This window comes from Diceros bicornis, chromosome 16 (assembly GCF_020826845.1).
Source record: "Diceros bicornis minor isolate mBicDic1 chromosome 16, mDicBic1.mat.cur, whole genome shotgun sequence".
In the NCBI taxonomy this organism is placed as follows: domain Eukaryota; kingdom Metazoa; phylum Chordata; class Mammalia; order Perissodactyla; family Rhinocerotidae; genus Diceros; species Diceros bicornis.
In genome coordinates, this window is record NC_080755.1 from 5237103 (window position 1) to 5254157 (window position 17055).

Below are 17055 nucleotides of genomic sequence, written 5' to 3' on the forward strand. Positions count from 1 at the left end.
GGAGGGCCGGTGAATGCAAGAAGCCCGAGTGTTTCTCCTTCCCTTCCAGCTCCAGGGGGCCTCCCTGGTGGGGCCTGTCTTCTCTGTGCTTCAGTGCCCACTCTGCTCAGACCTGCTGCTCCCTTGGCAGCCCCGCCCCCAGGCTCAGGTGGCTTCCCCTCCTCCACTCGTGTCATTGCTCCAGTGTGCTCCGTCAGCTTTCCCAGAACCTCTGTAACAAGGTCCCCATTTTCATTTCCTCTGGGCTGTGCTCTGGCTTTCTGACTGGACCTGACTGATATAATTAAAGACAGCCTCTCTTACTGGACTTGGTAAAGGCTGGGGCTCTGGCAGGAGCTCGCTGTCTTCTCCGTGAAGGGCCAGCTTAGGCCTTTCTGAAAGCACACAGGTGTCCAAGTCTGCTTGTTCATAGTCAACCGCACTAGTGAAATCCAAAAGTCTAGACACAAACAAAGTATTTTCAAAATTAAAATATTACAAGTCAACACCTGAAAAAGCATCATTTGATTATTGAACACTTATAATCCATTAAAAACCATTAATACATTACTCTTAGAGTCACCAAATTGACCACCTTTCACAGTGGCTGCAAGTCCGTATATCCTATCTTATACATTCTCTTGTTTGATTCTTCCGCCTGAAATGGCACCCACACCCCAGCCTATTGTGTGCTGTGCACCCGGCCGTTTCTGAACAGCACTCAAGAGTCGCCTCAAATGCTGTCTCCTCCTGCAGCCTTGGCTGGGCTGCCTCAGGGAAAGGCTCTGACTCTGGCCCCCCAGCACTGCACGGTGGCCTCAATTAAACCCTGATTTGTTTCTCACATGTTCCCTCTGTCATGAAGTTGTAAACTACACTTGTCATAAGTCCTTTTACTCTGCAGCCTTTGTAACCCGTCCCCTCTTGGCTTGTACCCCATTGGCACTTTCCAAGGACCTGGCTGTGAACAGCACAGAAATGTTTCTGCCCCATCAAGTGCCCAGCCTCAGGGCTTTCAGGAACAAGAAGATGCCTCATCAATTAATTAATTAATAAACAGACAATTGGGTGAATAAATATATCAACTGTACAAATAACTAAACCGAGGCTCTGACATTATAACTGTGTTGAAACCCAATGCAATGTTTTATTCTTTCAAATTTCAAAGACTCCTGAAAGGTTCTTTCAACAGAGGACGCTGGGAGCACGAAAGACTCAAGTCCATGCTCAAGGTCACAAGCCACGTCAGCGGCCCAGCTAGGAAGGCAACTTCAGCCTCCCGATGCTCAGCGCACATTCAGTTTCTCCTGTGCCGACTCTGGCCCCCCCAGGTCAGAGCACAGCTTCTGTCCCGCCAGCACCCTGACCACAGGCAGAGGGTGAGTGAGGAGGAAACAAATGCCCGTGGGCACACGTTAATTCTCTTCATCATCATGAGCTCTACACAGGGAACAGAGACTTTCAGTTCTTAATTAGACAGTAATTGTTTCAGGAGGAGCCACTAATAATCTGAAGCTGCAAGTAGCCCAGTTATAAAAGATCCTTTAAAGCAATGAGCTCAAGACAGCAAGAAACTTGCTTCACAAAATTTCTACATTATCTTAAATGCATGCCAAAAATGTATTTGACTTCTGCTGTTTACTAACAGTCCTGTGGAACTAATGTTCAATGATTTTTTTTTTTGCGATGACCAGATCTATTCATCATTCTAATCCAATAAAATCAATTTGGGAGACTTGCATGATAGAATAGTGGGGTTCACTTGTTATTCAGGAACTTGTAGAATTTTAGGCAATCAGATGAGCATCATTACTCTGCATAGAAGATCAGGAATCACAGAAACGTGAGACAGCACAGTTATGCTTACTCCACGTTAAAGACCAGGTCTCGGATGCAGCCATGGAACGATCTTCTCATTCTGAGCACCGCTGTCCCCTCGCCCCCTGGAATCCCCCCTATGTACAAGTTGGACACATTTATTGTCCTGCTTTCCGCTGATGGGGCCAACTTCATTTCTACAGGATTTGTCTCATCCAGTTGGACAGTGATCATTCTAAAAGGTCAAAGGAGAAAATAAAAGAAACGCTTTTAAATAAAATGAAACATAACTGTCCATTTTAATACATAATTCTATAAGTTCTTACCGAATAATAAAAGTTTCCTGAAGGTAAATTTTAACATGACATTGTGGGTGAAGAAAAAGGTAAATCTTGGAAATTAAAACTTACAATTGAACATTCTCCCAAATTGAATGGAATGTTATTACATCTTACTGAGTTCAATTGCCTTCTGGAGGGTATTTTTCTTTTACCTCTTAACCTGTGACAAAATGTCCAGTACGCTTTTAAAACATTCGGTCTATAGTTTCAGAGGAAAACATATAGGAATCTTGATATAACACTACTATTTTACTATTTAATGTTTCACCATTTACTATTTAGTATTGATATTTCTTTACTATTTACTACTACTATCAAACTAATTGCCACAGAATTAATCCACTGTAAAGACAATTTATACTGGGCCCTAGAAAAGGGCAGGATTAACGTTGTTCAATTATGAAAATTTGGCAAATATCTTATTACAAAGCCAGTGAAATTGATTTCCAAGGAGGTATTCTAGCAAGGTCCTGGAATTATTTTGGAACTATAAAACTCTGAAAGCTAATGAAAAACTCTGAATGCTAATGATGTTATACCAATTATCCCAATCATTTCACTGGGAAGAGTATCGAAACAAAGCTCCTACTGGGGAACCTTCGTGAGGTCACCGTGCCCTCGTTACACAAATACCTCCCACTCCTTATCAAGGAGATGGAATGCTCCTGTCCATCGCTGTATGTGCCCGTGGGAGCGTGCAGGAGAGCTCTTCTCAGGCTTGTTCCATCCCCAGAATTAACATGCACTTCAATGTGGCCTTCAATCAGCATGATGGAAAAGAAAGGCTGGGAATGTTGCACAGAGAATTCCCACAGAGAAAATATTACTATAGGATTTAAAAAATTATCATCTTATAAAGATAATGTGGGAATATTAGCACCAAGTAAGCAATTTCTTAAGAATATCACCATCTAAAAGAACTATTGTAAATATTGTATATTACTTTCTAATCTCTATTCATATAATTTACATTCTGTATTATGCTATTATCACTAACCATATCAAAGATTTCCATTTCTACATAGTCTTTATACTTATTATTTAGTGCTATATTATGTACCAACAAATAGATATGTCATTGATCTCTCTTTTTTCCCAGTTTTATTGAGATATAATTGACATACAACATTGTATTAGTTTAAGGTGTAGAACATAATGAGTTGATATATGTATATATTGCAAAATGATTACCACAACAAACTTAGTTAACATCCATCACCTCACAGTTACAAAATTTTTTTCTTGTGATGAGAACTTTTGAGATCTACTCTCTTAGCAACTTTCAAATATACAATACAGTATTGTTAACTATAGTCACCATGCTGTACATTACATCCTCAGGACTTATTTGTCTTACAACTGGAGGTTTGTACCTTTTGACCCCCTTCACCCATTCCTACTCCCTTCCTCTCCGCACACCCTATCCCACCTCTGCCAACCACCAATCTGCTCTCTGTTTCTATGAGTTTGGTATTTTAAGATTCCACATATAAATGAGATCATACAGTATTTATGTTTCTCTGTCTGACTTATTTCTCTTAGAATAATGCCCTCAAGGTCCATCCATGTTGTTGCAAATGGTAGGATTTCCTTCTTTTTTATGGCTGAATAATATTCCACTATACACACACACACACACACACACACACACACAATACACACACCACATTTTATCCATTCATCTGTTGATGGAGGCTTAGGTTGTTTCCAAATCTTGGCTATTGTAAATAATATTGCAATGAACATGGGGGTGCAGATATCTTTTCCAGATAGTGACTTCATTTCCTTCAGGTATATACCTAGAAGTGCAATTGCTAGATCATATGGTAGTACTATTTTTAATTTTTTGAGGATCCTCCATACTGTTTTCCATCTGGCTGCACCAATTTAATTTCCACCAACAGTGCACAAGGGTTCCCTTTTCTTCACAGCCTCACCAACACTTGTTGTCTTTTATCTTTTTGATGCTAGCCATTACAATAGGTGTGAGGTGATATCTCATTGTGGGATCTATTCCTTTACTGTTAAAAATTTAGGTAGTTTCTAATTTTTTGTTACCATACATTTAACTTTTTTTTGGCCTTTGAAATTGTTTCTAATATTTCTAAAAGTGGGATTAAAGAGTTTGAAAATGTTTAAAGCTCTTAAAACTTTTTTGCCACACTGAAAATAGGTCCATCAGCTGAACTGGAATGTGAGCATTTCACAATACTCTTTCTAGCACTGGATGATAACACTCCTTTTTGCTGACTTAGTAGCAAACTTTGATTTGCCAGTGGTCCTGTTAAGACTGATGGAGGAGTACAGTTTGATGGTTCCACAAAAAGTTAAACACAGAATTACCATATGACCCAGCAATTCCACTCCTAGGTATATACCTAAAAGAACTGAAAATAGGTACTCAAACAAACACTTGTACGCAAATGTTATAGCAGCATTATTCATAATAGCCAAAATGTACAAACAACCCCAGATGTCCATCAATGAACTGATATAAACAAATTATGCTATGTACACAGAGTGGAATATTATTCATCCATAAAAAAGTACTAATGGGGGCCGACTTGGTGGCATAGCATTTAAGTTTGCGCACTCTGCTTCGGTGGCCTGGGGTTCTCAGGTTCAGATCCTGGGCGCTGACCTACGCACTGCTTATCAGAGCCACGCTAGGGCAGCATCCTACATATAAAGTAGAGGAATATGTTAGCTCGGTGCCAAGCTTCCTCAGCCAACAGAGGAGGATGGGCAACAGATGTTAGCTCAGGGCTGATCTTCCTCATACACACAAACACAAAAATTACTGGTACATGCTACAATGTGGATGAACCTCGAGAACATGCTAAGTGAAAGACACAAAAGGTCACCTACTATGGGTCCATTTATATGAAATATACAGAATAGGTCAATTCATTCCTAGAGACAGGAGGAAGACTGGTGGCTGCCAGGGGCGAGGAGGGAGGGGTGGCTGCTTAACGGCATAGGCTTTTATTTTGGGTGATGAAAATGTTTTGGAACTAACTAGAGGAGGTGGCCTCGAAACACTGTGAAAGCACTAAATGCCAGTAAACTGTTCACTTTAAAATGGTTACTTTTATGTTATGTGAAGTTCATCTCAACTGTAAAGGAAAAGAAAACGGACTCCAGTCAATGGAGTGCATAAACCGATCTGTCATTGCCAGCCCTTCGCCAAGTGGCTCCTGATATATTGGGTCTGCAGACCGGTGTGTCAGTCCTGGCTCTGGTGTGCATATAACAGCTGTGTGACTTTGGGTGGGTTAACCAGGCTCTCTGAACCCATTTCTTCCTCAGCGAAATACAAGAGGCAGCATTCCCTCTGTATAATTATAGAGCAACGTCTGCACAGTAGAGGATAGCACTCTGTAAACTGTAGTCGTGCGGCCTCTACTTCATTAAGACAATACACTACCCTTCTGTAAAGTCTCTTCAAATATGTGATACACGCAAAGTTTGAGCAGAGGAAAGGGTAAACATCACCTACGCTATTGAAATGGAATATAAATATGGAAACCCACCAACTTTTCTCTCTTCTCCTACTGCTGGTCCACTGTGCTTATCACAGGCCATATTTCTCTTTCTGCTCTATTGAATCTTATAACAATGGGTAAAGAAAATTCTGCTTCATGGAGCAGAATACAAAAAACTCTAGAGAATTTAAAGACTTGCTGTTTTAGCCTTAGAATGAAAAGTAACAACCAAACGTGGAAGAAAATTCAGTACATGCTATCTGAATGAGTTTAAAAAGAGTTAGAGGTAGGAAGCAAGTTATCTTTCTTCTCAGTAGCTAGACAAGGAAGATGGATTATGCAACACAAAAAAATCGCTGATTCATAAGGGAAACACATTCAGCAGTAGTAACTTTTACTTGTTAAAAACGCATGCCAACAAACAACCCGGGGCACAGCTACAATAAATGTTTATGACTGAGTCATTTTCCATCCAGTCATTTCCTTCCTGAGCGCGTGGCTCTGCAGCGATAGCATCTGAGCTACTTACCCCGTGGGCCTGCCGATGACTCTGCCTGCCCAGGGCAGCCAGGATGATGCCACTACTGTTCTTGGTGGCAAATGTTGCCAACAATGCCGATTCTGGTGACAAAGACTTGGGTGGCAATTCAATGTAGCCGCCTTTCAAGAAGCTAACACTCCGGATGGGCTGGTCACAAAGGAGAAGGAAAAGCAGCGTCAGGCCCATCTGCATGCAGAATCTCCCAGGGCGGAGGTCACTGCTGGCTGCCCCATCGTTTCCTTCACCCCACTGGTCTAGACTGTGTTACCTTACGACATTGGTAAATCAGTGGGCATTTAGAGAAACTCATTCCGACATTAATAAAATGCTTCCCACCTCCAGTATGCAGCCTTTTCTCACGCCATACGAATTTCTGAGTAAATCAAAGGTCGATCTGGATATTTCCAGGTTTTTGATACAACCCACATAGCTTTTGCTGCTGACACCTTTCCTGTAGGGAAGGACATGAGAACAACAACGACAAAATTTGGGTTTTATAATTCCATTTTTGAAAGAAGGAATAAAAATGGACCTACAAATAAGAAAGATCTATTTCCATGTGTCATTCTGCAGAAATGTCTAGGCCTCCCTCTAAGAAGGATATTGATGGTGAGAACTTCAGGTCAAACAAACGTTCTTCTTAGGACTAAAGGAAGAGATTGAATTTAGTGAGTTTGACTACTTAGATGGCCACCTGGATAAAAATATATTTAATATTTTAAGGGAAACTATTATAGTTATTACAATTTAAATATACTCATTAAAACACAGGCCAATTATAAGAAAGACAGGCATTGTCACAAGAAATTATAGCACAGAGACTGCAATCAGTCTCCATGTAGAGTAGAACGTTTGCCTCCCACAGGGGCAAGTGTAGGCGATGTTATTTCCTAGGATCACATGGCTAGAGAAGTCATTGGCTGTTGTCCATATAGCACATTCATGAACTCTGTCCTGAAGGAAATAATTGCATTTAGTGAAGTATGGGATTATTTAAAACTATTTCTTAGGCTCCAAGTCAATACCATATTTTTCTTAACAAAAGTTGCCACACTGCTGTAGTGAGTGGAGTGAGGCTATAATGTGGTCAGGCTCTCATTTCCAAAATATGGAGACTCCTGAACATCTCCAAGTTATACTCTTAAGCATCAGCTAGTCACAGGAGAACTTTGCAGGAATATAGTTTCCTGTTAGTCACATCTAATTTTTTTTTTCTCTCTGTGTTGAGCAATGAGCTGTGGAACATTAAGCAAATACATGATTTAGGGCAAATTTTAACCTTTCTGGATCTCAGTTTCTTCCATTCTAAGTGAAGAGGCTGGCCTGGATAACATCCAAGTCCCTTCTAGCATGCAAGTCTGTGATTTGGGATGTCTTCCTAGAAAAGGGACTCTGTCCTCTTCTCCAATGTCTACACTCTGTGCCATTTAGGCAAAGTACAGATGACCCATGACATAGCTTGTTGCTCCAGGAGCACCCCCTGTGCCACCACGTGAGGGACTGATATATGGAATCAGGATTAGGAGACAGGCTTCCAGTCCTGGCTCTGTCTTGGCAGAGGGGTAAGACTTGGGCAAGTGACCAACTCCTTGAAGTTTAAGTGTATTCATTTCCAAGACCAAGGGGTGGTGGTTGTAAACTATTTCCTTGGAACTTTCCAAAATTTCTGCAAAGAGAAGGTGAGGAGGACATGGGGAAGTGGAGTCTGGGCTGCTTGACCCACAGCACTTGGAGTGGCTGCACTTCTGTGCCACACATTAGGATTCTGTATGAGAACTCAGCTTGAAGACAGGGTATTGCTACAAATACACATTTGAAAACCACTGGGCTGGGTGACTCAGTTTGGAGATCTGATGATTTCACTCCCTGGAAGCTGTCTTGCCTTGACTGCTGGCCTTTCATATATGACTTAAAAAAAAAAAAGGTTAGAGCTTTTTAAAAAACAAGAAGAGTTAGACCTTAATATTTCCAATTCAAAATTACAAAACTGAGGACAATGAACCACAGAAAGTTTATGTAAATTATTAAAGTCACAGAGTCAAAGATGAATCAGTGTTATAAAAGGATTGCATTGCCTCTCTTCTCTGCCGTCTTTCATCCAACTTCCTGATGCTGGTCTTTCAACTTTCACACATGTTATTCATTCTAATTACACAAAGGTAAATCCAGACACCTCTGCAGAAAACATGTTTTGTGTTTTGCCTAGAAAGAGATTCTACAACTCTCAAATGTCTAGAGAGGAAAACGACTTGTGATGGAAAGTGAGGTCTCCAAATATGGCAAAGTAACAATTTCTAAATGTTCTAAAGTCAATAAATCTAAAATCATTAATTTTACTACAAAAGGCTTTCTTCACTTCCCAATTAATATGGCATATAGTGGTTTGAATCAAAGTATATGTCTTGGGTTAAACTGTGTCCTCCTCCAAAGATGCTGATGTCCTAACCCCCAGTATCTGTGAATGTGACCTAATAGGGTCTTTGCAGATATAATCAGGTTAAGATGAGGTCATTAGGGTAGGTCCTAATCCAATATGATTGCTGTCCTTATAAAAAGGGGAAATTCGGACACAGAGAGACACACACACAGAGGGAAGACAATGTGTAGATACAGAGACAACGCCATCTATACACTGAAGAATGCCAGAAGCTACCAGAAGCTAGGAGAGAGGCTTGGAACAGATTCTTTCTCACAGTCCTCAGAAGGAAGCAACTCTGCTGACACCTTGATTTTGGACTTGTAGCCTTCAGAACTGTGAAAGAACACATTTCTGTTGTTTAAGCCACCTAGTTTGTGGTACCTTGTTACGGAGGCCCTAGGAAACTAATATAGTGGTGAATTCTGTACTGTGATATCATACCTTACAACTCTTGACCTAGGTAATCCACCCACATAAATTGGATCCTTATCAAGACGATTGAGGTCAGAAGATGCTCCTGGAGTTTCACCTTGCTTGGTTTCTTTATAACTGGTGTTATATGCATCAATAACTGCTAGTAGGCCTAAAAGGAATAAATAAGAAAATGAAAATCACTTTCTACTTTAAAGTAAAATACAAACTTCTGCTCACAAAGTTCATCTACAAAGACACGTTCTTTTACATTCTGCAAATTTGGCCAACGAATGTTCTTGACTATTAAATGAAATCCTCTATACAAAAGTCAATAAATCCAGAATACACATCACTAAATGATAGCAGCATGTGTGTGGAAGAAAACAGAATAAATTTGATTCTTGATTCCAATTCAGCATTTAATGTTAAATAATGCACCTGGAAACCATAAACAAATAGAATTATAATATTCCTCCAGCAAAATGTGAATCCTGGGGCCGGCCCAGTGGTGTAGTGGTTAAGCTCACATGCTCCGCTTCAGCAGCCCTGGGTTTGCGGGTTCAGATCCTGGGCGCGGACCTATACACCGTTCATCAAGGCATGCAGTGGCGGCTTCCCACATACAAAATAGAGGAGGATGGGCACAGATGTTAGCTCAGGGCCAATCTTCCTCACCAAAAAAAAAGAGTGAAAGCTGGTGCTTAGTATTCCAAAGAGAACAATGGCTTTCAATTAGAATATCCTTCAAGAATACCCAGAAAGCTAAAGTAAATAAATATGGCTGATTTTGGAACACTTCTATTCCCATGAGGGTGATCGACTTACCTTGCTTTCGGTTTCGCTGGAAGGCAATTTTGTACCAGGTGCCGTTGTTGTAGCGCCTGTCTGTAACAAGAGCAAGAGGCCCTGAGCCCAGGTCAACTGTAACTTTAATTCTGCCAAGGACCAGCTCAATGGACAAAAAGTCTTTCTGTAAAGAAGAGAAAACAGTTACCCACGGCTACATCGTGATCACAAGATGTCCTCTCCGTTTAAGACAGGGAGGGCAGGATCCTTCTAAGGTCAAATGGAGAGAACTGGACCTGGCCCAACTGCCAGAAGTGTCCACGCAGGCTTTCTAGAACACTACACAGATGTGGGATCAATTCATCGTTACCAAATCTACAATTCAGTAAGAGAAGTGTAATCTCTTTGTATCTTTTTCATTTAGGTTGACAAATGCGCCAGTTCTAAACATAAAGCTAGAAGATTGAGAGAAATCACCAGCACATGAGATAAAAAATAGGAACACGTAATTCCTGTGGATGGATTTCAAATAAAGCCAGTGTTCAGCGTGAACATAGAACAAGACATATTATTTCAGCTCAAAATTTAGTAACAAATGTCTAATTGATATCTATAACAATGGGAAAGCTGTTTTCTACTTGGTGCTTTTCTGTATTTTCCAAAGGTTCTTCAACAAACTTTTATTAATATAATAAATTATTTAAAATGGGGAAATAGTATGGCATATATATGTATATATTATATTAAAATATGCTCCTAAAACAGTCATTAAGCATAAATATCCTCATAGCAAGCTAACTGTATACACACAGTAGGGCCCAGTGCCCCATAAAGATTCTTACGGTGCCGTCTGAAGCGAGGTAGAGAAGAAGGCCATTAGGTGAAAAGGTACTAAAAAGCATGATTATCTGAGTCACTGTAGCCCGGAGTGTCTTTTCCACGACAGAATACCCACTCCCATCAAAGTGGAAGGAGGAGTCTTCATTCTGGGGGCTGCAAAGCAGAGTAGAATACAATCCATTCTTAGGAAGAAGGTAATTAAAGAGAACAAACGACACCTTTACTGAGTGCTCCCTCGCAAAAAGTGTGGTAGAGCTATTATTTCCATAATTTGACAGCAAGTGTAAGTCATAATATCTTAAAATATGCTTGCCATGAGATTATGCAAGACAAATGCCCGGTTGCTTTATAAGGAAAAGAACGGTAATGTAGGCAAGATTCCCTGTAATAAAAAGAAAGTTCTTCAAAGGATGGATAACTGCTACAAATATTTCTGTTTATCAACTAGATTTTTTGTCAGTTTGTTTGTTCTGATTTCTTTTAATGTAACTGTCCTCTCTTAATTCCAGTGCTTTCAGAAGAATTTTTATATTGACATTTATCACCCTCTGCTGGTTTTAACTAACACATCAGCTAAACTTGAATTACAATGGAAAATAAATATGTACCAATGTACCAGAAAGATCATTTTACAAAAAAAAACATTGGAAAAAAAAATCTCAAAACTCTGCAGGATGAGCTTAAACAGAGTTCTATAAAACAGGCCACAGCACTTCTCAGATAAGTGTGTTTTCCGGTCTTCCCCACGCCTCAAAGACTCGATCCACTACTGAATTACAAAGTAAGTTCACCTGGAATATATCATCATTATGTTTAAAAAATATTTTTCTGGAATATCATAGGGCTTGAAAGTGAAACTTGGATTAGGGTGTTTTTGGGTATGCATTTGAATTTTTCCCAGTTGAAGGTATAATAACCAAACTCAGTGCCACATCTCTAGGCAGGACAGAATAACCAACAGTGAAACTGTTTCCATTAACAGAAACAAAACAAAACAAAAAAACAGCAGTGCCTTGTGAAACCTGAGGTTTCAAATTTACAGCTTCCTGCAGTTCAACTTTTTCTAAAAATTTCTGTCTTGCTATCTCTTTTAGGAAGTATAAAGCAAATGCACTCTGCATAAACTTAAACTGTGGCTTAATTCTTAATTATTTAATTCTTAAACCTGTGGCTTCCTAGAAGCACTTTCTATTGCTCTATTTCTTGGCTGACCAGAGTTTCATGTGGCTAAGAACATAGACTTTAGAACCAGACCCCTGGGGTTCAAATCCCAGTTCCCCAACTAACTAGCTGTGCTTGTTGGAAAAGTTACCTAACCTCTCTGTACTTCATTCCCTCCATCTATAAAATAGGGATAACAATAGAACCCCTCTGAGAGAGCTATACCTGATTTAATACATAGAAAGTTCTTAAAACAGTGCCTGGCACACAGCAAATGTTCGTTTCATTTCAGCTGTGATTATTCTGCTCCAGGTCCCCATTTTGCCTATTAAAAGCTGAACCTCAAAAATTAAGTACCTTGCCCAAGGACACACTAAGAAAATGGTGAAGCCAGGTTCCAGAAATCTGTCTTATTCCACTGTGCATGCCCTCTCCCTCCCCAGACCTCATGAGTTCTCTGTTCCTGAGAATGTGGAATCTTCGCTTCTGTCTTCTCGCCTTTAACGCGGCCTGCCCAAGTGAGGTGGCCATGAAGATGGATGAATTCAAATGAAGGATGCTATGACTGAGAATCTCCTGAGGTCAATGACACAATTCAGGGGCTTGTCCCCACGTGTGGCTTCCATTCTACCACCACGAGATCCATGTGCCTTTCGAGTCAGCTGGGTGCCTGTTTCCCAGGTGGGCCACAGGAAGAGAGCTCCGGGCCCCTGGCTAGGTAAGAGGCTCGGGACGAACGAAAGCAGGGTCGGCCACTGTGCTTCATGGATAGCTCTGTTCTAGCATCCAGAAGTTACAGGTGGGAGCCCTGCAGTCAGACAGCCCGGGGAGACACCCCCCTCTCCCTAGCTCTCAGCCCTGTGAGTCTGGAAGAATCACTAGACCTCTCTGATCCGAGTTCTCACTCACGCGCTGGGGATAACATGGACCGTACCACTCCTGAGCGTGCTGTGCAGCTGCCGTCAGAATGAGATGATGCCTGGGCCTCAGGCCTAGGGTGCTGCCTCCTCTGGCGCTGCTCCCACCTGCCACAGCGCACAGCACTTAGGTGATGTTTCCATGTAAGTATCTCCCCTAGACCATGAGACACCGGAGGGGACAAATTCGCGTGACTACTGTTGACATCACCAGTACCGAGTAGAGGGCCCAGAAGGGATGACTGACCTGTCCCAGAGGCAGCCAGTGCTCTATGGCAACAGCCACTCACAACTGGTACACCTGGTAATTAAATAAAAGAGTCTTTTCTACATTTAGGTGAGAACTGTTAAGAACAGTGATTTATTTTGTAATAACCTTTGAGACTGTTTATAATTATAAACATATGCTGACACCATGTAAAGAAGTGTAAATATAGTCAAAGAGAGATAAAAATTACAATTAGTTTACTTGGTAATAGGAATCAAAGTTAAAGGTAAATGCCCATACTGAGAACAGATTTTTTAAAAATCTAAAGGCCATCAGTGGACCACACTAATGATTCAATAATTGCAAATTCCACCCAAAGGTAGAGGGCACAATGAATTCTGATCAGTGGTCTGCTAAATGGATTCGTCACTAGAATTAGTTGATTAGCTGTTTGAGCTAGTGTTTGTCTAATAGGGGAGGTTACCGAAAATGAAGACAGTTCAATCAATTTACAAACCTAGACATAAAGCACTAGTTTGTCTATAGTAGCACTCTCCAAAGTATGTTCTGGAACATAAAGAGTTTGGGGTCAATGAGTCTGGGAAATGCTGCCACCCCAGCCTCTCCCCAGGACAGGGCTACTGTGCATATTAGCATACCAGAGGCTCTGACTGCCTCACAGTCAAGAAACGCGCTGAAGTTTTTAACTCAGTGTTTCCCAAATGTTTATGATCAGGACACACTCTCTACTGCTACTTGTTTTTTTAAAGGAAAATCTACTAATATCCTACCAAACTGGTATTATTTTAAAAAAAAACATGTTTTTGGAAATGTTGGTCGACAGCCAGCTGATCTGTTCAGGACCCAGAAAAACTTAGTTTGATCCAGCTAATGAGTCAGTTAGGCCTTAAAGCTCAGCTGTGGAGCCAGCCCTCTACCAAAACCCAGACGCAGGATTAACATCAGGAGGATGGCAGCGCCCGCCAAGCCGTCCTCTCAGTAGCAACCTTCATCTTTCAGTCAAAGGTCCAGGATGGGTGGAAATCTGGCGGAAGGGCAGTTCTCAAGGAGAACTAAACTGAGAGCCACAGGGAAAACTGACTTCCTCATTCCAACAAGAGAGAAGAGCCAGCAGTCGCTAAATTCATTCATGGCTGCAGTGTGAGGGCAGCGGTCCTAAAACCACTGGAAAATAAGCGATGAAAACTGGGGACCCTGGAGGGGACAAAGTCCAGCAGTTGGAGTGCTTCTCACACTAGAATTACTAACTGCTGGGGAGACTGCTTCCGTGCTCGAGAAACAGCACGAGGAAAAAGCGGCGTTTGAGAGAGCCTCGATGTGTGTGCTCGTGCTCCCCAAGTTCTAGAGCAGGCGCCATTACCTCACAACGTCATATCATTTTGATCATATGTGCCAACTACAAAACCTTGGTTTTTCACATGTTTAGGGTCAAGAAAATTAATCCTGAGACATTTACCTGGAAAGCAATGGACTATCACTACAAGCAGATCAGAGATGAACACTGGTGCAGTGTTTCAAAATATAAAGAATTTTCACAAACATCATGTCATGTATTCATCACCATAGCTTTGGGAGGCAGGTAAGACAAGTATGATTATTGTTTTCCTTTTCTGGAAGAAGAAACCAAACCTCTGTGAGGTGCAGTGACTGACTACCCAAAGTCACCGAGAGAGATCTGGTAGGAGAGCTGGGCCGGGAGCCCGAACAACTTAGGCCCAAACCCAATACTCTGTTTAATCCTAAGGCTCCAATAACCACACTTCTGATCATAACTTTTTAAGCAAACTAAGGAAGGGGAAAATAGCAAATGAAAGGCTTACACTACAAAATCCCAAGCTGTGAGCCATATGAGAAAGCAGACCTGACAATGACAAAACGAAAACTCACCCACGAGTTCCTAAATGTAATGCGAGTTGCTTCTAACTGATCTTGTCACAGCTCACTGTTAGTACAGACATCTATCTGGACAGAGCAGCCCGTTGGAGAGGAGAAATCATATCAGATATTACATTTCTCTAGTGGCAAAGGGAATCTACTGTCTTAATTACTAAAGTGCTAGAAAACAGGACTGCAACAGGGGTTGCAGTCATTTTATTAGAAAATAACAGAAAATATTTATTAGAAAATAATCTCACAGAGCTTTGTGAGATTAAGTTATTAAATGCCTTCTATTATATCAATATATGCAGAAGATGTTAGGTGGTTGTTCTCCATTTCCAAATGCATTTTATTTCAAGATTTATAGAAGTAAGGAATAGGAAAGTACTTATCTATAAAAATGGACAGTACAAACGAAAATTCTTATCCTTGGAGGTATTTTCAAAATAAAAATGTACAGTGATTTACCCAAGACTTAACTGTGGCTCTTTGAGACAGAAGGTTGTTTGAGAAGTTGTCTGATGCTTCCTGATTTTATGATCCAAGATCAAAGCATACAATACAAGACATAACAAAAAGAGTACTTCTTTTTAGGGGTCAAAAACGATACCACACTTCTATTAGCAAATGATCTACATCATATCCTTTGCAATAAGATGAGGGACCTCACAAACTCTGTCATTCTTGATATGCATGTAAACTCTTTAAGCAGTCCTCAGATGTTAATAGAATAACACACCATGTGTTAAATCGTGGGGCACATTACCTTCCGAAGCAGCCACGGCACTTCCCCTCCCTTTCAATATAGTTCCATAGGCCGACTGACTGTCCATTCAAGAAGGCCTCTCCCATGCAGCCTTTAAAATGAGTAACTTTCACAGCAGGAGACTTCTGATGTAAACAAACGAACGAACATAACCCACATATAGTTAGCAAAAAGGACTAAATTCTCCAAGTGCACGAACCTCCTCTCTGGGAGCTCAAATCTAACAGTTCCAAATTTTGAGAAAACAACATCCAGAAAAATGGCCAGTTTGTAATCACTGGATTTCCTTCCAATTATGAAGTGAAATTCTAGAATGAGGGACAACTGCACTGGATCTTCAAGATCATCCCAGTTCCTAGGGTTGCTGGAGATGAGGAAACAGAGATCCGGGGAACGTGGTCACTGCCGGGGTCCTGGCTGGGACCTAGACCCTTACTCTCATGTCAGAGCCCTGAACCAAGTCCAGGTCACAGGATAACTGACATAATCAAATAAACACGATGGGCACTTTCACTAAACACCAATTAGCATTAGTCTACCACTAGCATTGGAATAGAGATAAAGGAACTTGACAGAAATTAATGTGGCATATTGAATGTCCTGTTTCATCTCTGGAAAAGAAACCTAAAGAGCAAAATGAACCATTGGTCTCTTTTCCATTTATACTATTTATTAAGCATGATCCTTTGCCCTACAAACCCAACCCAACTCTGCAGATGAACCATCATTAGGCAAAATAATAGAAGCAGAAAAATCTTCCTCTGCCTAGGATATATTCAACAATTTAATCATATTAATTTTTTATTGAAATATATTTGACATATAACATTGTATAAATTTACATGTAAGTAAAATCAGCCTATCAGTGCTATTCAGATGAATGTTCATAATGTTACCTTGATCTGTCCTCCAAGCCCTCCAACAAACATTAGTGTTGAATTGTTTATCTCCAGAACATTAGCTGTTCCAGGGGATTTCCTTGTTTTTGTTGGTGGCTTTTGAGTTGCGCTCATTTCCTTTACACTCAATGAACCAGTGTTTCCAAATCTAAGAGTCACAAAGAATTGCAGAAAGCATACTTTCAGAACTGCACGTCAGTCCACATATGCACACATCTGCTTCATACACAGCCTCCCTCTGCTTCTCCCCACGGCTAGCGCGATGGCCCCAACTGGTCTCCCTTGTTCTAGCCTCACCGGCCCCACCCCTGGTGTAGTCTCCAAAACCGTGTAGAGTAGTTCTTCCAAAATGTAAATTTCTTTTTTTTTAATATTTATTTATTTATTTAGTGTGTGTGTGCGAGGAAGATCAGCCCTGGGCTAACATCTGTGCCCATCTTCCTCCACTTTATATGGGACGCCACCACAGCATGGCTTGACAAGCAGGGCGTAGGTGCGTGCCCGGGATCTGAACCAACGAACCCCGGGCCGCCGCAGCGGAGCGTGCGCACTTAACCACTTGCGCCACCGGGCGGGCCCCCA

At 41.1% G+C, this 17055-nt stretch overlaps 1 protein-coding gene across 3 annotated transcripts in view; it reads right to left on the minus strand.

The window, feature by feature from the left end:
* The window catches only part of LAMA1 (laminin subunit alpha 1), a 158897-nt gene that overhangs the window by 11520 nt on the left and 130322 nt on the right, over positions 1-17055 (minus strand). For all 3 annotated transcript variants that reach the window (XM_058556676.1, XM_058556675.1, XM_058556677.1), the window contains 10 exons: positions 16471-16621; positions 15575-15699; positions 10626-10776; positions 9823-9967; positions 9025-9166; positions 6501-6615; positions 6153-6311; positions 2772-2923; positions 1847-2032; positions 304-439 (listed from right to left, as the gene is read on the minus strand). In XM_058556676.1, coding sequence (XP_058412659.1) covers positions 304-439; positions 1847-2032; positions 2772-2923; positions 6153-6311; positions 6501-6615; positions 9025-9166; positions 9823-9967; positions 10626-10776; positions 15575-15699; positions 16471-16621 — 1462 coding nt within the window. The remainder of the gene's footprint in view (positions 1-303; positions 440-1846; positions 2033-2771; positions 2924-6152; positions 6312-6500; positions 6616-9024; positions 9167-9822; positions 9968-10625; positions 10777-15574; positions 15700-16470; positions 16622-17055) is intronic.